Raw genomic sequence first — 24079 nt, forward strand, 5'->3', positions numbered from 1 at the left:
TGCACTAGGATTCTCCCTCCCGAAACCAGGAGGCCTCCCTTTAATAGACTTTAGGGATAATGGCTTTTCATACTGTCCGTGGGGTTCTCCAGGAAAGAATACCGGAGTAGGCTGCCATTTCCTTCCCCAGTGCAATATAGAAGGGGAAAAAAGGGAAGCAGTGACAAATTTTATTTTCTCAGGCTCCAAAATCACTACAGATGGTGACTGCAGCCACGAAATTACAAGACCCTTGCTCCTTGGAAGAAAAGCTATGACAAACCTAGACAGCGTATTAAAAAGGCAGAGATATCACTTTGCTGACAAATGTCTGTATAGTCAAAGCTGTGGTTTTTCCAATAGTCATGCACGGATGTGAGAGTTGGACCATAAAGAAGGCTGAACACTGAAGAACTGATGCTTTCAAACCATGGTGTTGGAGAAGACTCTTGAGAGTCCCTTGGACTGCAAGGAGATCAAACCAGTCAATCCTAAAGGAAATCAACCCTGGATATTCATTGGAAGGACTGTTGCTGAAGCTGAAGCCTCAATACATTGGCCACCTGATGCAAAGAGCCGACTCACTAGAAAAGACCCTGAAGCTGGAAAAGATTGAGGCCAAGAGGAAAAGGGGACGACAGAGGATGAGATGGTTAGATAGCATCAGTGACTCAATGGACATGAATTTGAGCAAACTCCGGGAGATAGTGGAGGACAGAGGAGCCTGGGGTTCCACAGGACATGGGGTCACAGAGTGGGATAGGACTTAGAGACTCAAGGAAAACAAGGGGGATAATGATCAGCTGTTTCTTTAGAGAGATCACTCGGCACTACAGTAGATGGTTTGGAAGGGAGAGACGATGGAATCAGGGAAGTAGATTATAAAACTGTTGAAGAGATGGGAGCAGGGACTGAAGCTGTGGAAGCCTCTTAAGATCCACCCTATACGGAGAAAAACCTCTCTGATGCATTAGCTTTCCCTGTCACCCGCCTGCCCATCTCCACCCAAAATCCTGCAGCGCTAGTGAAATCTTCCGCCCAAACGTTGGCACTTAATTGTCTTTTATTTTATTCCCTGTTTGTTTCCTCTGCATTACTCGAGTCTCCGTAAGTACGAACAGTACAATAAATGTTTACGGAATTGAGACGGCTTGTGAAGTCGCCCAAGGCCAAACAATGCGCCCTGTGTTAGTCAACGCCCCCGCTGCACACGCGGGCCCAGCCCTTGGCTGCGGGCGCGCGGTCAGAACCAGTCCATGGAGCGGCTTCGGGAGGGTTGGTTTGAGTCAAAGCATCCCTGAGCTAATTACCGCCTCCTCCCGAGACCTCGCAGGCGGACTCTCTCCAGAGCGGCTCCAGTAGCCCAGCTCGGCTGCGAGACCCGCCGAGTCCACCAGAGGGCGCGTCTCCCCGGCTTCCGCATTCGGAAAAGCCCGTTCTCAGGGCGCAGGCAAAAAAAAGAAACGCGGGTCTATTTCGGCCCTCTGCGGATGCCGTACCCAGTCTGTAAACAGGAAGTGGAACTCTATTTGGGACTTGACGTTGGGGTGAAAAAAGGCCAGGGGCCGGGGGGAGACGCGCCCTCTCTGGTGGAGCGTACGTTTTCGGGGAGCTTGGGCTTCACTTTTGTGCCTCCGTCGCCCGCTCCTGCTCCGCTTCACGTCTTTTGCCACGACCATGGCCGAGTACTCCTATGTGAAGTCCACCAAACTCGTGCTCAAGGGAACCAAGGCCAAGAGGTAAGGACGCGGGTTTGCGTGGGAGATTCTCGCCCTCTTTCTTGACGCCGCTCGGCCTTCCCCTCCCTGGGGCGAGTGTCCTGGGGCCGCTGGCAGCTGTCATTCAGGCTCCCAGTCCTTGGGCCTGGCCTCTTGCCGTGATCCTCAGATGTCAGAGCCCACCTGGGGGACCAGGAGCCACAAGGTTGGATTTCCCTTCATGAACCCCCACCTCCAGACCTATGCTTGGTAGGGCTGTGTTAGTCTGATCGTATGGGTTATAAAAGTAACTTCTTTTATTAGGGATAACTGTTTTCATCATTGCCTCCCTGCCACCTTTAAAAAAAATTAATTTTAATGCACTATGCAGATACGGATTTTGAAAAGGCTATGGGTTCGAATCTGGACTCCACCAATTACTAATCTTGTGGCAGGTTCCTTAGTATCTTTGAGATTCCTCTTGGGGGGATTAGTGATGCTCGAAAAGGGTTGTTTTGAGGGTTAAACGAGGTGACGTGTACAGTAAATAAGTAGAGCCAAATGCAAGGAAGAAGTTACCCTGGTGATTTATGAGATTTTTTAGGAAAAGATATCTGGCCACTCATACCTACACCTTTTTTTTAACTAGTAGATTTGCTCAGGATTGATCATTTACACAAATGCTGAGCATTTCATCCTGGTCTCAGTGATAAGAGTTTTAGGTACTTTTAGATGGGATGGAAAGAAAGTGTCAAGAAGCAAACTGAAGCCACGACTCTCAAGAACTCTGCCTAGGAGTCTGGGATTAAGAATTTATCCTGAATACATACGAAACTGTTACTGTCTGATTCATAGGGAGGAGAGAGTTAGCTTGTGAAAGCTTATTTTGTGATGAAAATACAAACAAGTGTGTCTTATAGTCATTATAACTGTCAGTATAATTAACACACATGTAGCATTTCATATGTGCCAAGAACTGTTCTAAGAAATACCTATTAACTTTTTTAAAAGTCACTCTTGGGCTTTTTATTGTTGAGATATACTACATATACTATAAAATTCGCCCTTTTAAAGTAGAATTCAGTGGTTTTTAGTATATTCACAAGGCTCAGCACTGTTGAATTGCTGAACATTTTCATCCTCTCAGAAGGAAGCCCCACCATCATTTAGCAGTCACTCCACGTTCTGCTCCAGAGAAGGCAATGGCATCCCACTCCAGTACTCTTGCCTGGAAAATCCCATGGACAGAGGAGCCTGGTGGGCTGCAGTCCATGGAGTCGCAAAGAGTTGGACACGACTGAGGAACTTCCCTTTCACTTTTCACTTTCGTGCATTGGAGAAGGAAATGGCAACCCACTCCAGTGTTCTTGCCTGGAGAATCTCAGGGACGGGGAGCCTGGTGGGCTGCCGTCTGCGGGGTCGCACAGAGTCGGACACAACTGAAGTGACTTAGCAGCAGCAGCAGCAGCCACGTTCTGCTCATCCCCTAATCCCTGGCAACCACTAATCCACCTTTTGTCTGTATCAGTTTGCATCATAAACATTCCATATAAATGGAATCATACAATATGCAGGCTAGGACACAACTGAACAACTGAACGATAAAATATGCAGCATTTTGTATCTGGCTTCTTTTACTTAGGATAACATTCTCAAGATTCATCTATGTTGTATCAGTACTCATTCCTTTTATGGCTGAATAATATTCCATTAAGGGCTTCCCAGGTCTGGAAAGACTAGAAATCTCTTCAAGAAAATTAGAGATACCAAGGGAACATTTCATGCAAAGATGGGCTCAATAAAGGACAGAAATGGTATGGACCTAACAGAAGCATAAGATATTAAGAAGAGAAGGCAAGAATACACAGAAGAACTATGCAAAAAAGATCTTCACGACCCAGATAATCATGGTGTGATCACTCACCTAGAGCCAGACATCCTGGAATGTGAAGTCAAGTGGACCTTAGAAAGCATCACTACAAACAAAGCTAGTGGAAGTGATAAAATTGCAGTTGAGCTGTTTCAGATCCTAAAAGATGATGCTGTGAAAGCGCTGCACTCAGTATGTTAGCAAATTTAGAAGACTCAGCAGTGGCCACAGGATTGGAAAAGGTCAGTTTTCATTCCAATCCCAAAGAAAGGCAATGCCAAAGAATGCTCAAACTACCGCACAATTGCACTCATCTCATATGCTAGTAAAGTAATGCTCAAAATTCTCCAAGCCAGGCTTCAGCAATATGTGAACTGTGAACTTCCAGATGTTCAAGCTGGTTTTAGAAAAGGCAGAGGAACCAGAGATCAAATTGCCAACATCCGCTGGATCATCAAAAAAGCAAGAGAGTTCCAGAAAAACATCTATTTCTGCTTTATTGACTATGCCAAAGCCTTTGATTGTGTGGATCACAATAAACTGTGGAACATTCTGAAGGAGATGGGAATACCAGACCACCTGACCTGCCTCCTTAGAAATCTGTATGCAGGTCAGGAAACAACAGTTAGAACTGGACATGGAACAAGAGACTGGTTCCAAATAGGAAAAGGAGTACGTCAAGGCTGTATATTGTCACCCTGCTTATTTAATTTATATGCAGACTACATCATGAGAAACGCTGGGCTGGATGAAGCACAAGCTGGAATCAAGATTGCCGGGAGAAACATCAATAACCTCAGATATGCAGATGACACCACGTTTATGGCAGAAAGTGAAGAGGAACTAAAAAGCCTCTTGATGAAAGTGAAAGAAGAGAGTGAAAAAGTTGGCTTAAAACTCAACATTCAGAAAACTAAGATCATGGCATCTGGTCCCATCACTTCATGGCAAATAGATGGGCAAACAGTAGAGACAGTGGCTGACTTTATTTTGGGGGGCTCCAAAATCACTGCAGATGGTGATTGCAGCCATGAAATTAAAAGATGCTTACTCCTTGAAAGGAAAGTTATGACCAATCTAGATAGCATATTAAAAAGCAGAGACATTACTTTGTCAACCAAGGTCCGTCCAGTCAAGGCTATGGTTTTTTCGGTGGTCATGTATGGATGTGAGAGTTGGACTATTAAGAAAGCTGAGCACTAAAGAATTGACGCTTTTGAACTGTGGTGTTGGAGGAGACTCTTGAGAGTCCCTTGGACTGCAAGGAGATCCAACCAGTCCATTCTAAAGGAGATCAGTCCTGGGTGTTCATTGGAAGGACTGATGCTAAATCTGAAACTCCAGTACTTTGGCCACCTCATGCGAAGAGCTGACTCATTGGAAAAGATCCTGATGCTGGGAGGGATTGGGGGCAGGAGGAGAAGGGGACAGCAGAGGATGAGATGATTGGATGGCATCACCGAGTCAATGGACGTGAGTTTGAGTGAACTCCAGGAGTTGATGATGGACAGGGAGGCCTGGCGTGCTGGGGCTCATGGGGTCGCAAAGAGTTGGACACGACTTAGTGACTGAACTGAACTGAACTGAAGGTCACTCAGTGGTAAAGAATCTGCCTGCCAATGCAGGAGACGCAGATTTGATCCCTGGGTGAGGAAGGTCCCCTGGAGAAGGAAATGGCAGCCCACTCCAGTATTCTTGCCTGGGAAATGCCATGGACAGAGTAGCTTGGTGGGCCACAGTCCATGGGGTTGCACATAGTCAGACACGCCTGAGTGGCTAAACTACCACCAGTGCTCCATTGTATGGACATAACACATTTTGTTTATCCATTCATTAGTTGATGGACATTTGGGTTTCCATTTTGGGACTCTTATGAATAATGCTGCTATGAATATTCTTATGCAAGTTTCTGTGCAGACCTATGTTTTCATTTCTCTTGGGTGTAAACCTAGGAGGAGAATCGTTAGATCCTGTGGTTTCCATAAACCTAATTCCGTGTTTAACTTTTCAAGAACTCCAAACTCTTCTGGTTGCATCATTTTACATTTTCACAAGTAATGTATGAAGATCATGCCTTAACTCCTAATCCTTACAGTAAGAGTTGGATTAAATTGTTATCCTCATTTGTATAGGTGGGGAAATTGACAGATTAAGTAAATTCTCCAAAAAAATCACAGAGCTAAGAAATGACAGAATCATGATTCTAAAAGGCAGTCTGGCTCCTGAGTCTGTTTTCTTTAACTGTAACACAATATGAACAGGATCAGAAGTAACTTCTCTGTGTTAGAAGTAAGAGGGTATATCAAGTTACGTTGTTGTAGATCAGTAATTTATATATTAGTGTATATCTTAGAAGAGTCTTCTAAGATTCCATCTTACATTTAGTATGCAAATCAATATATCTAAACTCATCTATATAAATTATCTCCTGTAGTAAGAAGAAAAAGAGCAAAGAGAAGAAGAGAAAAAGAGAAGAAGATGAAGAAACTCAGCTTGATATTGTTGGTGAGTCAATTTTCTATTACTTCATTCTGAGAAAAGTTAGCACTGGTCGAGATCCCCTTAAAAATATTTTCCTAGTAGGGATAAGTAGTAAAAAGAAAGTGGAAGGAATTTATGGCCAACTCACGTTTGTCTTAAAAGTGCTCAAATATTGGAGTTATAGGTTGCTTTTATGTTCTAGCACAGTCGATGTCTGATGCCTATTCTTCATCATCAGAACAAAGCACAGGAGAGAGGAAACTTAGGGCTCCGACTTAATAGGTGCCATTGTTAGACTACTTAATAGCCCAGAGATTCTGATATATCATTTTAAAGGCCTGATGCTTATAAATATCATTTAACCAAATGTATTTTACAAATTATTTTCTCTCTTTTTGTCATATTGATATGCAGTTGTCCAAGCACTGTTGATGAATAGACTTTCTTTCCCATTAAAGTGCTTTGCTGTCTTTGTCAAAGATCAGTTGACTTTATATGTGTTAGTCTTCTTCTGGACTCTGTTCCAGTGGTTTGTCTATTGTCTGTTGTTCTGTTTATATATTTGTCTTGATTACTGTCATTTCATAAAGTCTTGAAATCAGGTGGTGTGTATCTCCCAGCTTTATACTTCTGTACTTCTTTATACTCTTGTAGATCCTTTGTATTTCCATATAAATTTTATAATCAATGTATTGCTTTCTACAGTAAATCCTGTTGGATTGACTGTATTGAATTGACTGTATTGAATTTAGAAACTAAGTCATGTGGGGAGAATCAACATGAAGTGTACTTGGTCAGTATAGCACAGAACATATAAAATACAAATTATTTTCTATCACTAACTACTACCTTTTTAATAAAGAATGAATGATCATAGGATGTTGATAATGATTCTGAGTAAAACATTTTTTTTGTACTGAAACAATTATAAGTCAGAAAAAACTCAAATTATCTTGCAAACCTCTCACTAAATTATCTGAATTGTAGTAAAATATACCTAACATAAAATCCATTGCTTTAGCCGTTTTTAAGTGTACAGTTCAGTGTCATTAAGTGCATACCCACTACTGTGCAGCCATCACCACCATCCATCTTCAAGATGAATTTTTTTTATCTTACAAAACTGAAACTTTTCACCCATTAAACTATAAATGCCCATACCTCACTCTCCTCTAGTCCCTAGCAACCACCATCCTGTTTTTTATCTCTCTGAATTCAACTACTCTAGAACTGCAAAATTAAAAACAAAAAAAAGTTAATAAGTTATAATGACAACAGCAGCAAGTAAGAACCTCCTGTCAGAAATACAAAATGTAAATTTAAATGACTGATTTTATCTTTTAGGAATCTGGTGGACAGTCACGAACTTTGGTGAGATTTCAGGAACCATAGCAATTGAAATGGATAAAGGAACCTACATACACGCACTTGACAATGGACTCTTTACCCTGGGAGCTCCACATAAAGAAGGTTTGTGTCTGGTAGAGGCAATGGGATGGAAAAGGCCACTTGAAGTTAATATTTTATGGCGTTCATTCACTTAGGCTAAATTCTAATAGCAAATATATGCCAGAGGAGTGAATCCATTGACTTGACTCTTCCACTTTTTTCCTTCCTCACTAGTTACATTATTGGCAACTCCCTCTTTCCAGTGTAAGCATTTGAAAACATTCTGTAAGTTCCAAAAGGGTATCCATGGCAATCAAACTAATGTGAATAATTGAAATAATAAAAGGAAAGAAAAAGAAAACCTAGATGAGTCAAAAGTTTGAATTCCTTTACTCTTTAGACCTTTTGCCACAGCTAACCCGGAGCACTGTTAATCTGAAGTTTTCTCTTTTCTTTTAGCCCATGGGAAGAAGCACTAATGAGACATGAAGTAATTAGGAAATTACTAAGAGCTTTTTGTCCAAATGGTCATCCCTTGAATAAATTAAAGCATTTTAGTTTTTTAAACATTAAGTGCTTATTTGTGCTGACTGCATTTTAAAACACAAAGAGATAGTATCTTGGAAGTAACTAAATAGCATCATGCTGATCTATCTCATTAGATATGTAAAACTAAACTTTAGTTTTTTTGTTTTTTTTTAACATATGTTCTCATTGACTGTTAGAGACTTTCTAACAAAACTAAAGTTTAGTTTTACGTATAGAAGATAAAGTATTCTCTCTCTCTCTTTTTTTTTTGGCTTAAAATAACACAAATTTATTATCACACAACTGTAGAGGTCAGAAGTCCAAAGTGAGTCTTGATGATCTAGAATCAAGATGTTAACAGAGCTACATTTGAAGATAAAGTAACTCTTGATACTATGAATTCTATGTCATGTGTTAAGTTATTCAGTCATGTCTGACTCTTTGTGACCCTGTGGACTGTAGCCCGCCAGGCTCCTCTGTCCATGGGATTCTGCAGGCAAGAATACTAGAGTGGGTTGCCTTTTCCTACTCCAAGGGATCTTCCCAACCCAGGGATTGAACCCACATCTGCTTTGTTGGCAGGTGGGTTCTTCACTGTCTGAACCACCAGAATACTGTATTATAATTATATAATATTCTTATATTTGTTTTTAAAAGAGAAAGAGCTACCTTTTTTTAAGCTAAAGAGTATTTTTACATGTATATTTATAAGAAATGTCATATTTACTTCAAAATGTTTTCTCTCGTAGTTGATGAGGGCCCTAGTCCTCCAGAGCAGTTTACAGCTGTCAAATTGTCTGATTCCAGGTAAGCTTGAGTTGAACTATAATTAATACACTGTAATACAACATGATACATTATAATAGAATATATCCATTAAAAGTGGTGTTTTTGAAGAATAATGAATTTGGGAAAATGCTGCATAATGTATTATATAGTACTTGTACTTAAAAAGTAGAATATTAACCTGTATGCACAGAACCACATTGTCCAGTATGGTAGCCACTTGCCACACATGGCTTTTGAACATTGGAACTGTGGTTAATCTGAATTTTATACACACTTTTTTATGTTCCACATTTAAATTTCTCTCAGTTTTTAACATTAAACAATTTTATTAATCTGAAGAATTGCCCTGAAATCTGGCTATGGGAAATACCTTGGTATAAATTCAGACGGACTTGTTGTTGGGCGTTCAGATGCAATTGGACCTAGAGAGCAGTGGGAACCCGTCTTTCAAGATGTAAGTACTATTATTTTTTGTTTACAAGCTCCTTCTCAGTGTAAGAGAAAGTCTCTAACAGTCAACAAGAGCATATTTTCAGGGAAAAAAAAAGTAGAGTGCAATAATATAATGCATTAAATTTTTAAAAACTAACATGAATTTATAACCTTCAAAAGATCTCAAAATATAGTGCAACACAGGAAAAAAAAACACAACAATCAACAGAGTGAAAAGACATGCTGTGGACTGGGGAAAAGTACTTACAAGCTAGATATCTGTTAAAGCGTTAATGTCCAAAATATATAAGAAACTCATTCAAGTCTCTGAGATCTGCTCTTACAGAAGTGGATCAGTGATGAAAATAGCCAAATCTGAGCATCAGACCTTTTAGTCTACCTGATACATGATCTCTGTAGTTCTGAGAAGCTAAAGAATTTAAAATAAAGTGTGTGTGTGTGTGTAAAGGTGACAGCAGATAACTGAGGACTTTATTGATGGGTGAGTTGTGTGTATTAAAGGCTGATCAGTTCTGAGCAATGATGAAAAGGTTTTATTACTATGGACCTTTATAACTGTGAAGGTTTCTACACTTGATCTGAGCTCAGAATTTTAAAAAAAACATTCAGTAGCAAAAACCAAAAAAAAAAATTTTTTTTAATTGGCAAAGAAACTGAATAGCTATTTCTCATTATATCAACAGAAAAGGCCAGCATATCATAAGGCAATATGATGACTCAGATACTACCATCATACAGAATTTTAGGGATTTTCATTTCACTTTATTTTGGGGGAAGACACTAAGTTTTAAAATTTTAAAGAAAGACTTAAAAGTCCCTGGTGTAACAAGTAAAACTTTAACGCAGAAAAGGGACTCAGCAGAAAAATCAGCAGCACAGATTTAAATCACCTTGGACTAAATCACAGCCACATCCCAGCTTACCAAGAGTCATGCAGATGACAGGAAACTCAGCCCTCACTCCCTCAAATAAGAAATTAAATCAAACTCATGTTATTAGCACTTTGGTCACTGGTTATGATAGATAATTAAATTCTTCCTACACCCAAAAGTCCCTCACACATTGATTCTTAAAAGTTCTGAGCAATAAATTCAGAGGCATCGACGGCTAGCTTTTCTATTCTTTTTCTGCATTTCTTTTTTTTTTAATGTTATTGAAGTATAATTGATTATACTTCAACTATTATTTTTTTTATATTTTCTAATTATGGAGTAAAATCTTAAAGTATTACTATTTGAGTAAAATACATTATATTTTTTTTTCTTTAAAGCTAATTAAAAAAAAAAAAAACTGACTAAATCAATTATATCCCAGTAAATCTTAGAGACCAAAGGAAATAATTCTATTCCATATAGTTAGAATTTAGTCCTACTAAACCTACTAATAGAATAAATTAAAAGTATTTAATGTGATTATCTTTGAGTAGTAAGATTATAAATGATTCTGATTTGCTTTTCTGTGTGTTTTTTTCTAGGTTTTCTTCACATTCTTGTTCCTGATTCCTTTTAGATTCGGGAAGGAATCAGTTCAATCTCAAGACTTAAGAATCTTTTTGCAGATATTCTTATAACTTACTTCTTATTTTGTTTCATTTAGGGGAAAATGGCTTTACTGGCCTCCAATAGCTGTTTTATTAGATGCAATGAAGCAGGTGATATAGAAGCAAAAAGTAAAACGGCAGGAGAAGAAGAAATGATAAAGGTAATCATGAGAATTTTCTATAGACTAATTCACGTCACATATATGGTGTGACTACGTCTGTTTAAAATGTTGCAGTCTGATCCACACTCACTGTGTGTAATGCATTAATTAGTGAGGGCCATGGTGGAAGGCAGAAAGAAATGAAAAAAAGCCTTTTTTAAAGTGGCCTAATTCTTATAAATAAAGCATAAAAATCCGCGTTACATTTTCTCTATCAGCATAACTTAAATGCATCTATCAAGTATGTGTATACATTTTGTTTTAAATTCTGTGTCATATATTTGATTCTACTTTTTAAATATTCTCAGTTCTCATAATCTTCAGTTTTACAGTCTTACAGTATTCTTTTTAACCTCAAAAATATCGCTAATCTTTTGAAACAAGAATGTTAATACCAGTAACTCTTCCTTTCATCATTTGAAGTTGATTGATGGAGAAAGAAATACCATTCTAGATAACTCAGGAATTAGAAGTTTTAGTATATCTTCCATAGTTTTCTCAAAAGCCATTTTTGCTGCTAAAAATATCCAAAAAAAATTTAAATCTAAAACCTTCTTTTGTTGTAATTTTTAAAAGTGTTAGTCATAATATTTTTCAATTATTCAATACATAAAACTAAAGCAAATAGCTCTAGGCACATGCATGATTGTCTTTAGTGTTCCTATAAGATAGTTACTATTATCTTTTAACTGTCCAGGGGAGGAACAGCCTCTAACCATCCTTAAATCCTCACTGTTTTGATCAGTCACTGCACGAAGTCACACAGCGAAAGTGGAGACAGAATGCATATCCAGGCCCAACTGACCCTAGAAGTTACATTCCACAGCACATTGCTTCTCCGAAAGCAAGTCACTAGAAAAATGCTGGCGGGGCATTCTCTGGTGGTCTGGTGGTTAAGACTCCAGGCTTCCACTGCAGGGGCACGGGTTCTATCCCTGGTCAGGGAACTAAGATCCCACTCACCTATTTATTTCATTTTTAATTATATTTAATTTTTTGTATCATGTTTAAATTGTTTACTTGGATTACATTATAAAAGTATGATTATTGAAGACAAACAGTGCAACTCTATGAGCAGTACTTTGCACAACTACAGAAGGAAAAAAAATTATGCTGTATTTATCAACAGTTGCAGCTGTTTTTATATGAAGTACCTGTCAGGTTTCCCTGGGTGTGTTTGGTTGGGCAGGTACCTGGAACCTCTGAGCAGCGATAATCAGGACTCGGTCCACCCTCCCTTCCACATTGCAGGCTCTGCTTGTCTGCGTCAGCGTCCACCTTCATAGACTGGCCTTACCTACCAGAACACATCCCTTCCTGCCAAGGGCAGTATAGTGTCGCAGTACAGGATTTCCACAGCTCTTTGAGGACTCCTCCAGCCAGAGTGGTTGCACACATATTAATCGCACATGCCTTATTATTGCCTACAACTTTCAAAGCAGTCTTGGAACGTGCTCTAAGCCACAGAGATCACTTTCAAGATGTTGGTCCTTTGGGTTGCAGATGCCAGTTCCTTGGCCCTGAATTCTATCCCCTTCCTGCCCCACTCCATTCTCCAGTCAAGAATACTGGAGTGGGTAGCCATTCCCTTCTCCACAGGATCTTCCCCACCCAGGGATCGAACCCCAGGCTCCTGCATTGCAGGCAGTCTTCTCCATCTAAGCCACCAGGGAAGCCCTTTGCCCTACTTAGTTGATCTTAATTGTTATATCTGTGTCAGTTAATCTATTGCAGGTGATAGTATCTGTCAAAACTTATGAAGGTAAAAGGATTTAAGAGGGATAAATTCCAATTAGGTAGAAACAAGTTGTGTTATGTCAAAAGCTTTGAAGCATTTGGTAAAAGCCTGTGCATAGTAAAACAGCTACTGTCTTAAACTTTCAGTGTTATAAAGTGTACACTAAATAGCAGGATAATTTGATTCTACTGTATTTAGTTTTGGAGTCAAAATTAAACTAGTTAAATTATTGCCTAATTGGCATAGTGATATCTGATCTGTAAAATGCTTTTCAAGTAATTTTCTCTTTAGTTTTTCTCATGTAAGGGCTCTAAGGAAACATATAATAGCAATTATTTATGTAAGTTACATATATATATAAACATATCTAGAACTTGTTTTTTTCTGAATCTAACTGCCAAGCTGTTTTCTTCTTTTGTATAAGAAATCATCTAGAATGTTCTTTTGTAATAAGGTGGAGCAGGGAAAGATAAATGTGTAACCTCTGTATTCTCATCTCCAATATATAGATCAGATCCTGTGCCGAAAGAGAAACTAAGAAAAAAGATGATATTCCAGAAGAAGACAAAGGAAATGTCAAACAGTGTGAAATCAATTACGTGTAGGTATTTTTTTTTCTTTTAGAACCATAGGTTTGGCAGTGACATGCTTCTCAAGACACCTAAAATAAAAGACCTGAAAGACAAGAAAAGACAACATAATACAGACTCTAGGACAGGGCATTGAGCTGAATGCCTCTTGTAAGGGTTCAGGTTTCAACATTCCTGTCACCTGGATTGGTCTGTTCTCCCTGCTCCAGGCTTCCCCAGTGGCTCAGTGGTAAAGAATCCGCCTGCCATGCAGGAGATGCAGGTTCAGTCCCTGGGTCGGGAAGATCCCCTGGAGGAGGGCATGACAACCCACTCCAGTATTCTTGCCTAGAGAATCCCATGGACAGAGGAGCCTGGTGGGCTACCATCCATGGGGTCGCAAAGAGTCAGATGCAACTTAGCAACTAAACAACAGTCCTGCTCTGTAGAGTGGCTGTCACTGTCAGTACATAAAGCCTGTCAAACGTTGCCAGGACACAGGAGACTCCAGCCAACACTCCCAAGTGTTAATTAAGTTTGTAGAGCTACCCAGACAACTGCCTTCTTGATGGTGGGGTAGAAAGGTCATTTTTGTTGTTGAAAAGTTGTAAATTATTTGAGAAAAACAGGGGTTTTTTTAGTAAATGAAAAACTTAAATATTAGTAAGCTTGTTAGTAAACATGTATAATCAAAGTTTGAGACATTTTTCAAGAAAGGCATTTTCTTAACAGAAAAAAATTCCAGAGCTTCCAAGACCACAAGCTTAAAATAAGTAAAGAAGACAGTAAAATTCTAAAAAAGGCCCGGAAAGATGGATTCTTGCATGAAACACTTCTGGACAGGTAAGTAAATTTTTATTCATTTCCAACTATTTTCAGTGTCCAATAGAAGTGGTGTATAAACACATGTTCTTTTCTTAATTACTGTAATTTTAAAAAATTGTCTTTATTTCTAAGTTTTGAATGTGGTGGTATTACCTTAAAAGGGACATTGTAAGTCTGGGAAAAGATCACCAAAAAAAATTTTTGGAAATAGCCAGATTCCAAGTGCTTATATATTTTGTTACAAGCAATTCAGGTTTGACCAAAACTACTTCATAAATTCATTTACCATTGACTTTTTTGTAACTGTTAAAACCAGGGCTAGAGAGAAGTAGTTTGACTAATTTTGAAATTCAGTGGGCTCTGTTAAAAGTACTAGAGGTTTCCAAAAATGAGATAAATGTCAGCTTAAAAATTTCTAAGTATAAACTTGATAAAATTGAAGCACTTTGTTAAGTTGAATTCATACATGTGCAGGATATTCAACATAGCACATTATTAATATTTGTTTATTAGTTCCTATTTAAGAAAGTAGTGTCCTGGATTTCCAACATTAGTAAAATGGTTGGAGAGGCTTAGCTGTGAGCTTACAAGTACACATCAAGTAAGCACCAGATCAGAAGAGAATTTGGTATTCTGCCACTGTTCAAGTCCTATGTTGCAAAGTTAGCTTTAAGATATTTCTTTAGATTACTTGATAATAACAGTGCTTTATCAGGTATTTCCTGTTAACCAGTCAATCAAGTGACTACCTGAAGACAGCAAATGATGATTATTTCCAGCTGAGCGTATTAACGTATCTATTTCTAGGCAATCAAGAATAGTCAATTAAAGTAATCAGGATATGGAATTGAAAGAAACAGAATAAGGTCTGTGTCCTGTAACCTGTATCAGTTATGAAAATACAACATTCCCACCGTATTAAATAGAAGTTTAGGCCATGCTTAAATTCAGAGGCAATTAAAATTGCTGTTATGGATTTTAAAAGCCCTTAGGCAACATGAGTTAAAGATTAGGAAAAGTGTTTTTTGTAAGAATAAAATCCCATGTATTATGAAACATAAAATTGAGAAGTAAACATTTTAATTAAAATATTTTACCGTAAGCAGCATGGTAAGATAATAGCTGAAACTGAGGGCACAATTGCCGAACACAAGTTTATGATTTTAGTAGCAGGTGACCACTATATGACATGTTTTCACATAGATTAATTTTTTTATTATTTGTTTTTTGTTTAAACAGGAGAGCCAAATTGAAAGCTGATAGATACTGCAAATGACCAGGATTTTTGTTTCTGTCTTCTCCTTTTGTGGTTTTTTTTTTTTTTGGATAATAAAACCAATGTTTTTACAGAATTATTGGGCTGTTTTGTAATTCTTGCTGAACCAGTAGCTAGATTTAACGAAGATTAATCAAGTTTAATTGAGCTTCCCCATGGAGGTACTTGGAAAGTGGCACAGAATTTTTTTTTTCTTTTCTGGATTTCCTGTCAAAAGGATGAGGTTCTACTGTATGAAACTAATATTTCTTGTGCAGTTTGTGGAAGCTGTCTTACTGCTTTACAGTCTTACTTTCCATTTCTTAATACAATAGGTGTCTGAGCAGTGCCTTTAAAAGGAAGTTAGAAACTCCCAGTCCATCAGCAAGGCTTTGATTCTACCTCTGAAACTGCCCAGATCATACACAAGCCAAGCAAATAACAGGATGAGGGGGCTGGACAGAGAGAAAGAAATTGCATTAAGCAGTGGGGTGAAAACAGGAAACATCACAAAAGAGCAAGTAGGTTCAGAACAGAGGCTAAGAGTAAAATTGAGGAAATTCCATACTTAGGATTGTCTAGCCATAACAAATATGTATGTAATGCTTTCATCCTCACTTGTGGGATGGAAAGGGAGCTATGAAAGAGGTTCAGACACTAAGCATTGCTGAGGTCTGCTTTGCCCAGGCAGTTTTATGCCTAGTCTATCTCCTGGGCTGAAACGCTGGGCTGGATGAAGCACAAGCTGGAATCAAGATTGCCAGAAGAAATATCAATAACCTCAGATATGCAGATGACACCACCCTTATGGCAGAAAGCAAAGAAGAACTAAAGAGCCTCTTGATGAAAATGAAAGAGGAGAGTGAAAAAGTTGGCTTAAAGCTCAACATTCAGAAAACTAAGATCATGGTATCTGGTCCCATCACTTCATGGCAAATAGATGGGGAAACAGTGTTAACAGTGACAGACTTTTTTTGGGCTCCAAAATCACTGCAGATGGTGACTGCAGCCGTGAATTACTCCTTGGAAGAAAAGCTATGACCAACCTAGACAGCATATTAAAAAGCAGAGACATTACTTTGCCAACAAAGGTCAAAGCTATGGTTTTTCCAGTAGTCATTTATGGATGTGAGAGTTGGACTACAATGAAAGCTGTGCATTGAAGAATTGATGCTTTTGAACTGTGGTGTTGGAGAAGACTCTTTGAGAGTCCCTTGGACTGCAAGGAGATCCAACCAGTCCATCCTAAAGGAAATCAGTCCTGAATATTCATTGGAAGGACTGATGTTGAAGCTGGAACTCCAATAATTTGGCCACCTGAGGCAAAGAACCAACTCATTTGAAAAGACCCTGATACTGGGAAAAGACCCTGATGCTGGGAAAGATTGAAGGTGGGAGAAGGGGACAACAGAGGATGAGATGGTTGGATGGCATCACTGACTCAATGGACATGAGTTTGGGTAAACTCCAGGAGTTGGTGATGGACAGGGAGGCCAGGTGTGCTGCAGTCGATGGGGTTGCAAAGATTGGACACGACTGAGCGACTGAACTGAACTGAACTGTCTCCTTCTGAGTTCCTGAACACAGTGCTCAGGATGTCATCTAACCCTGTGAGTGTTCCTGAATCCAGGTTGTGTACCAAGTACCTGGACTTCACTGGAAATTCTGCTTCAGTAGAGCTAAGGCTGGCTGATGGATTTTTATGTTTTTACAATTCCATGTTGATTCCAGTGCACAGCCATGACCAAGACCTGGTGTGACACCCTGTCTAGTTCTCAGCCTCTATATTCCATCTGTCACCAACTCTAGACTCCCATGGCCCCTCTACAAAAATGTTGCTAAGCCACCAACATAACAAGCCTTGTAGAGGAACTCCTGTTGTAGCTCTCACCCTAACGTGGCATCCTAGTTCCAACAGCTTGACATTCTCCAGTGTTGCTTTCTCCTCCTTTTTATCCCCCAAAGCAGTGGTTCTCAAGCAGGGCCAATTTTGCCCACAGGGGACATTTTGGAATGTCTGGAGACATTTTTGGTTGTCACAACTGGGAGAGGAGGGGGTAATATGAGATCTAGAGGATTAGAAACTAGGGATACTGCTAAACATTCTCCAATGCACAGGACAGCACCCCCCACCCCGAATAATTTAACAAAGAATCATCCAATCAAATTGCCACTGGTGCCAAGACTGTGAAACTTGCCCTAGGACTTAGTCCATTCCTTGCTTTTGTCAGCTCCCCAACCCCTAAAAATAAATGTATATACATAAGAATTGTCTAGGATACCTGTAGATTTCCAAGACCCATCCTTAGAGACACAGGCTTAACAAATCTAAGATTAGTCCCCCAGTTTTTAACAAGCACTCCAGGTAATTCTGAAGCAGGCCTCTGAAACACACTTGGAGAAACACTACCCTCAAGAGACAGATTCCCTGGTGGCTCAGCTGGTAAAGAATCCACCTGCAAGGCGGGAGACCTAGGTTCAATCCCTGGGTTGGGAAAATGCCCTGGAGGAGGGCATGGCAACCCACTCCAGTGTTCTTGCCTGGGGAATCCCCATGGACAAAGGAGCCTATCGGGCTTCAGTCCGTGGGGTCGCAAAGAGTTGGGCATGACTGAGCAACTAAGCATGCAAGAGACTTAAGTCTTATTTCCAACACTAGCTTGGCACCAGGGACCCGCTGCCAGCTGACTGAGTTCCCTGAAACAAACATTCTGTTAACCTGAATTTCTGAATGTAATACATTCCTGGATTTCTTGTCACCATGCTCATCTTCATGTTAACCCAGTGTCTGCCCCTGTTCAAGAGAGCAGGACTAATTTCAGGTCTTGGCATCTAGGAGGATACAGATAGGCATTTCTTGTCTTCATGGAGTTTATATACTAGTGAAGGAGGATAACAAGTAAGTAAAAAATCGCAGGTAACAGGTCAGTGTTCCTTCCCTGTTTCGGGTATTGCATTTTATATAACCCCCATTATGTAGCACTGAAGTCAGTCTAGAAGAGTGGCAGAGATCAAGAATGAATGTACAGAGAGCCATGTGGTCCACATTTTTCCATCTTGTACATAAGCATATCATGAGAAATTTTGTTTAAAGCACTGTCAAAATCAAGATACGTCCTGGGCTTCCCTGGTAGCTCAGTGGTAAAGAATCCACCTGCCAACGCAGGAGACACGGGTTAAATCTCTGACCTGGGAAGATCCCACATGCGGCAGAGCAACTAAGCCCCTGCACTACAACTGTTGAGCCTGTGCTATAGAGCCTGGGAGCTGCAACTACTGGGTCCACGCGCCCTAGAGCCTGCGCTCTGCGACAAGAGGAGCCGCCACAATGAGAAGCCGGTGCACGGCAGCTAGAATAGCCCCTGCTTGCCGCAACTAGAGGAAAGTCCACGCAACAATGAAGACCCAGTGCAGACAAAAATAAACATTTTTAAATATGCGTTCTGATGAAACATTCCCCTGACTTACTAGTCTAGTAAACTTATGAAAAGGTAGGCTATATACAATAAAAGTACAAATAAAAAGCTCCCCACACCTGATTTTGACTGCTCACACATTTTCAGATTAGATCATCTTGAAGGTTTTTCTATCTTCATGTTCACAGACTCACTCTTTTTTCATCTCTAAACTGCTGTTAAACCCATCACTTTTTCATCTCAGACACTATTCTTCACTTCTAGAATCCATTTGATCCTCCTGTGGTTTTTGCTTTGTTGTTAAAATTTCTTTTTCTCTGCTGGAATTTCCTATCCATTCATTAAAGTCTTTTTTGGTGTTTTTGTTTTTAGGCAGAGTTATAATAGCTCCCTTAAAAATCCTTGTCTACTAATTCCAACATCTGGGTCAGTCACCACTGCTTGCCTTTCCTTTTTAGTATGTTCTTCATATGTCTGATTTAATTAGACTGTATCCTGGATGTTGTGAATAATATATTGTAGAAACTGTGGATTCTGATTTGTCCCTCTGAAGAATTTTTGTTGATATTACTTAGTAGTTGATTGTTGATATTGTTTAATTTGGTTGATCTCAAGCTCCAAATTCTAGACTTGTGTCTAGAGAAGACACATGCCTCACATGTGTCTTCATGTCCTCACACATGCCTCATGTCTAGACTATTTAGTTGCTCTGAACTCTGTCCTCAGAGTCCTCATGTAAGATTTAAGTTTTAGTAACAGTAAGGTTTCTGTATGAGTATTAATGACTCTTAGTGGCACTTCCTGGGGCCTGCCCTAAGTTGAAAAAAATGTTAAGAATGTTATTTCCTTCTTACTAGAATTAACTCTCCTCAAGTTTCTACATACTTTTGGTCACCCTCTATTACCTTTAGATAATTTTTACTATTTTGTCCAAAGTTTAATTTCTGTCATGTGAGAAGGTTAGTCTAGTCAAGCTGCTCCACCATGACTTACTCAAACTCTTACTCTCTGCCCACTCTTCCCCAAATTAAGGACCTGCCTGGAATTTCCTAGATACAGATACAAAACTCAACATCTTACAGAAAGAATAGTTAAAATATTCAAATATCTTAAAATAGGACTGAAGTCCTAAAATGGACTCAGCGTACCAGATGGCCCAATACCCACCCAAATGCTGTGGAATTCCTGGGTCAACTCTAGTGTAGACACTAATCAGTCCATACTTCAACTCTTTTTTGCAGGAATTATATTTACTCAATTGCTCCAAACTCTTATGATGCAGAAGAATTATTAAAATATGCTAGATTAACATCATATTTTATTAACTAAATTATGGCATGATAGCTAACAGGTGAAAAACATCAAAATGACTTTTCAAGTTATTGTTCTTCTATGGTATTATTATTATTATCAATATTAGCCTAAGGGATATAATGTGATAATAATTTTTCTGTGGTAATTTTTTCAGACTCACTCATCTTGAAATCCATTCATTTAATTAAAAGATTAGTAAGAAAATGAGAAAAAGAATAATTTCATGCCTTTACTTTCTCTTTTTCCTCATCTACCTATTAGTTTACAGTGAGTTTGTGTGGGTGGGTGTTGTTTTTTGTTTTTTTAATTTTATTTTTTTACTTCAACAAGAGACATTTATTTATCACAGTTCCAGAGACTGGTTAGTCCAAGAACAAGGTGCTGGCTGATTCAATTCCTGGTGAGAGTCTCTTCATGGTTTGCTGGTCGTCATCTTGCTGGGTCCTCACACCAGAGAGAGAGGTGGAGAAAATCTTTGAATAATTTTAGATTTACAGAAAAGTTCCAAAAATTGTACAGATTTCCTTTATACTCTTCACTACAGATCCCCTAATATTAACATCTTATACAAGTGTTTTTTATGCATATTTCACTAAGGGAAATGGTGTTAAGGCAGGTTTTATTTTATGACATTTCCTATGTATTAATACTTCACCCCTAGGAAAATCTCTGGCATTATTTGATTTATTTCTGTTTAATATTTTGCCACTGGGCTACTTCTCTTAAACCATTACTGAGGCTTATTTTCCATGATGGAAAAAGAATAAGCATTCTTTCCATCTGATCTTGTGTTTCAACCCTGCCTTTGTATTGCATAAAAAAAAAAAAAAAACCTAGATTTTCTTTTCAGAGTGTACAGCGAGGACTTGTAAATTAAAACCTGTAGGCATCCTCACAGTGTTCTGCAGACCTGATGAGGTTTTGCAATCCTGTTCTGAGTGCTGCAGAGACAAAAAGAGTGTAGCACTACTAATTAGTGTTTATTTTTCCATCATGCTATTTCTTAATCCTGGTCCTCAGATACTAAGTGGAACTGTAAGGGAGAGAATACAGAAAATAAAGCATGTCTCTTTACTCCTTTAAAAAGGTGTAAACTTAAAGAAAAGTAGACTCCAAGGTAAGGAATCAAGTCATGGTTTCTAACCTTAGTTCCCTAACTAACTGTACCACCTGGAAATTTAAGTTGTACGTGTGCATGCTCAGTCACTTCAGTTGTGCCTGACTCTTTATGACCCCATGGACTGTAGCCCACCAGGCTCCTCTGTCCATGGGATTTCCCAGGCAAGAATACTAGAGAAATCTGCCATTTCCTAGTATCAGTTCAGTTCAGTTCAGTGTCTCAGTCGTGTCTGACTCTTTACAACCCCATGAATCGCAGCACGCCAGGCCTCCCTGTCCATCACCAACTCCTGGAGTTCACTCAAACTCACATCCATCAAGTCAGTGATGCCATCCAGCCATCTCATTCTCTGTCATTCCCTTCTCCTACTGCCCCCAATCCCTCCCAGCATCAGAGTCTTTTCCAATGAGTCAACTCTTCGCATGAGGTGGCCAAAGTACTGGAGTTTCAGCTTCAGCATCATTCCCTCCAAAGAAATCCCAGGGCTTATCTCCTTCAGAATGGACTGGCTGGATCTCCTTGTAGTCCAAGGGACTCTTGAGAGCCTTCTCCAACACCACAGTTCAAAAGCATCAATTCTTTGGCGCTCAGCTTTATTCACAGTCCAACTCTCATATCCATACATGATGACTGAAAAAACCATAGCCTTGACTAGATGGACCTTATTTCCTAGTATAGGTCACTTTTAAAGCAGAGCAGCAGGAATTATGCATGTGTATCACTTCTTTCTATTGTTTGGGAAAATAATTTATTCCCCAGTTCCTACAGAAAGCTTCTTGTTTGCCCCCGTTTTTCATTTTTAGTCCAAAACTGCTCTCTGGGAGACCTTCTATATGTCCATCACAGACTCTTCAACCTCTCCCACCTGCCAACCTATGATTACCAATTTTTCTTTTTCCATGTTCCTTTTACTGCCTTTTTCATTCCTCACTGGTGTGCTCTTTCCATAATACAGAAAAATGGACAAAGACTTAAGCATTTAGCAGAGGTGTAAACAAAAATTTCTAATAGACAAATTTCCTCTTGACTCTCCCATGAAAATGCCCCTCCTGACTCTTCTCAAGCTGAATTCAGCTCGCATACCTGTGCACCCAGAGTCAGAGAATCCTGCACCACAGCCCAAGTACCAGGTTTGAAGCTTCTCATTATCCCCACCCATCAGTTCAGGCCTTGAAGCACATACCATCCACACCCATTACCTCTGCAGTACCACACTGCTCTTCATCAGCATCCTCAACCCTCCAGGAACCTAGCTCTCAGTCTTTCTCTTCACGGAGTCTCCCATCCTCGGTTTTATCAACTTCAGTACTGACAGTATCCTGACCATTCAATGAACTCCATTAAAACAGTTAAAGCTTAGCTTAACTAAGTTAAAGCTGCCTTAAAGCTCAGCTGATCTTTTGCTCCACTTTAAATTAACTACAGGCCAGCGAGGTTAAGCATTGTGCTTCCACTACCTTCTTCCTAGATTGGAAATCCTTATCTCTAACGCTGAATGACCTTTCAGGAGCATTACCACTCATTCTTCTAACAAGAACACTTCTCATTTTTAAACATTTTGAAATATACCTTCTCAGTTCCACGCCCTCTATGTTATTATTAGATTTCAGTAGTGTTTTATTTCTTGTGTGTGTGCATGTGTGCTCAGTCATGTCCAACTCTTTGTATAGCCCGCCAGGCTCTTCTGTCTATGGAATTTTCCAGGCAAGAATACTGAGTAGGTTGCCATTTCCTCCTCCAGGGAACATTCCCTATCCAGGGATTGAATCCACGTCTCTTTATAGGTTTTAATCACTTTGACTGAATAGATGCATATCCTACAATTCACAGATACCACTCCTTCAGATTTGAGATACAGGTGCAATATTAACATCCAGGAATAGATCCCACCTTTTCCTATGTGATCCTGATAAAATTAAGTATAGAATTGTGGTTGGTTGTGCATCTTGTATCTTTAATAGAACAATGACAATGAGACAATCTCTAAAATTTTATTTTAGAGTCTGGAGAATAGAAAGCAAGCTTATTTCAGAGATATTCTGAGAAAAAAGCCCAATACCCAAGGTGTATCTCCCCAGGTCCTTGATCCAGCCTTGCTTCAAGAATTCATACTTCTTCCAATGCCCATCACAAACTGCAGACTTTCTACAAGAAGGTTGGAGACCACGAATACCACAGAGAGAAAGAGTGAAAGAAGTGTGGTTGAGGGAACAGGAGAAAAGGACAGGCTTGTAGAACTCCAGTTAGAATTTGAAGTGTGCTCCCCACAAAGTTTCATTACTTAGAGAAGTTGGGATCCTGAGCTCTGTAAATAATCAGTCACTTAATCATCATACATTTATTATACACCATCATTATGTCAGGCATTGCACCAGATATTGCAGATATAATAATTACAACATAGACATGACCCCTGTCTTGAGAGGATTTATAGATTCAGGAAGGCAGACTTCAAACAAATAAATAACTGAGTAATTATATGTACAAACAACTGACAAGGAGAAGTACAGGATAGCTGAGAACTGAATAACAGGGACCAAACTTGGTTTAGACAGTTGTAAGTCACAGAAGGCTTTACTAAAGAAGACATAAGCTGAACTCTCAGGAGTTACATATGCAAGGACAAGCATGAGAAAGAATATCCCATGTATAGGAAGCCAGTGAGTAGGAATACTGAGGCAAAAAAAAAGTGTGGCATTGTGGAGGAACTGCTTTAAAAGGAATGACTGAGGGGGTGTGATAAGCAATAATGCCTTCCAGAGAGAAAATCGGAAGCAATCTGGTTTCTAAGCAGAGCCTTCTGAGCGACGGTTGAGAATTCTGGACTTGACTGTAGGAAAAATGGGAAATCACTGAAAAGATACTAAGTAGGGAAGCGAGAGCATAGGTAAAGAAAAAAAGAAATCTGAAGACCAGGTTCTGGGGCACCCCACAGATAGAGGTCAGTCGAGAAAT

General features: G+C 39.4%; 1 protein-coding gene, 2 long non-coding RNA genes and 2 other non-coding genes across 5 annotated transcripts in view; 4 read left to right on the forward strand and 1 right to left on the reverse strand.

Annotated features, from left to right (window-relative positions):
- The window catches only part of LOC133239915 (uncharacterized), a 415759-nt gene that overhangs the window by 331485 nt on the left and 60195 nt on the right, over nucleotides 1–24079 (forward strand). The window lies entirely within an intron of this gene.
- LOC133239913 (uncharacterized) overlaps nucleotides 1–24079 on the reverse strand; it is a 232037-nt gene that overhangs the window by 197450 nt on the left and 10508 nt on the right. The gene's annotated exons all lie outside the window — the stretch shown is intronic.
- On the forward strand, nucleotides 1426–15371 carry FRG1 (FSHD region gene 1). Its single transcript, XM_061404312.1, has 9 exons — nucleotides 1426–1718; nucleotides 5981–6051; nucleotides 7372–7497; nucleotides 8694–8751; nucleotides 9073–9187; nucleotides 10783–10887; nucleotides 13135–13226; nucleotides 13927–14037; nucleotides 15259–15371. The coding sequence occupies exons 1-9, from the start codon at nucleotides 1657–1659 to the stop codon at nucleotides 15293–15295; spliced, it is 777 nt and encodes a 258-aa protein (XP_061260296.1). The 5' UTR covers nucleotides 1426–1656; the 3' UTR covers nucleotides 15296–15371.
- LOC133240181 (small nucleolar RNA U2-19) lies at nucleotides 9517–9593 on the forward strand. Its single transcript, XR_009734160.1, has one exon. It is a non-coding gene; the product is annotated as a small nucleolar RNA U2-19 (small nucleolar RNA).
- LOC133240180 (small nucleolar RNA U2-30) lies at nucleotides 9701–9773 on the forward strand. Its single transcript, XR_009734159.1, has one exon. It is a non-coding gene; the product is annotated as a small nucleolar RNA U2-30 (small nucleolar RNA).

Source organism: Bos javanicus, chromosome 27 (assembly GCF_032452875.1).
Source record: "Bos javanicus breed banteng chromosome 27, ARS-OSU_banteng_1.0, whole genome shotgun sequence".
Classification (NCBI taxonomy): Eukaryota; Metazoa; Chordata; class Mammalia; order Artiodactyla; family Bovidae; genus Bos; species Bos javanicus.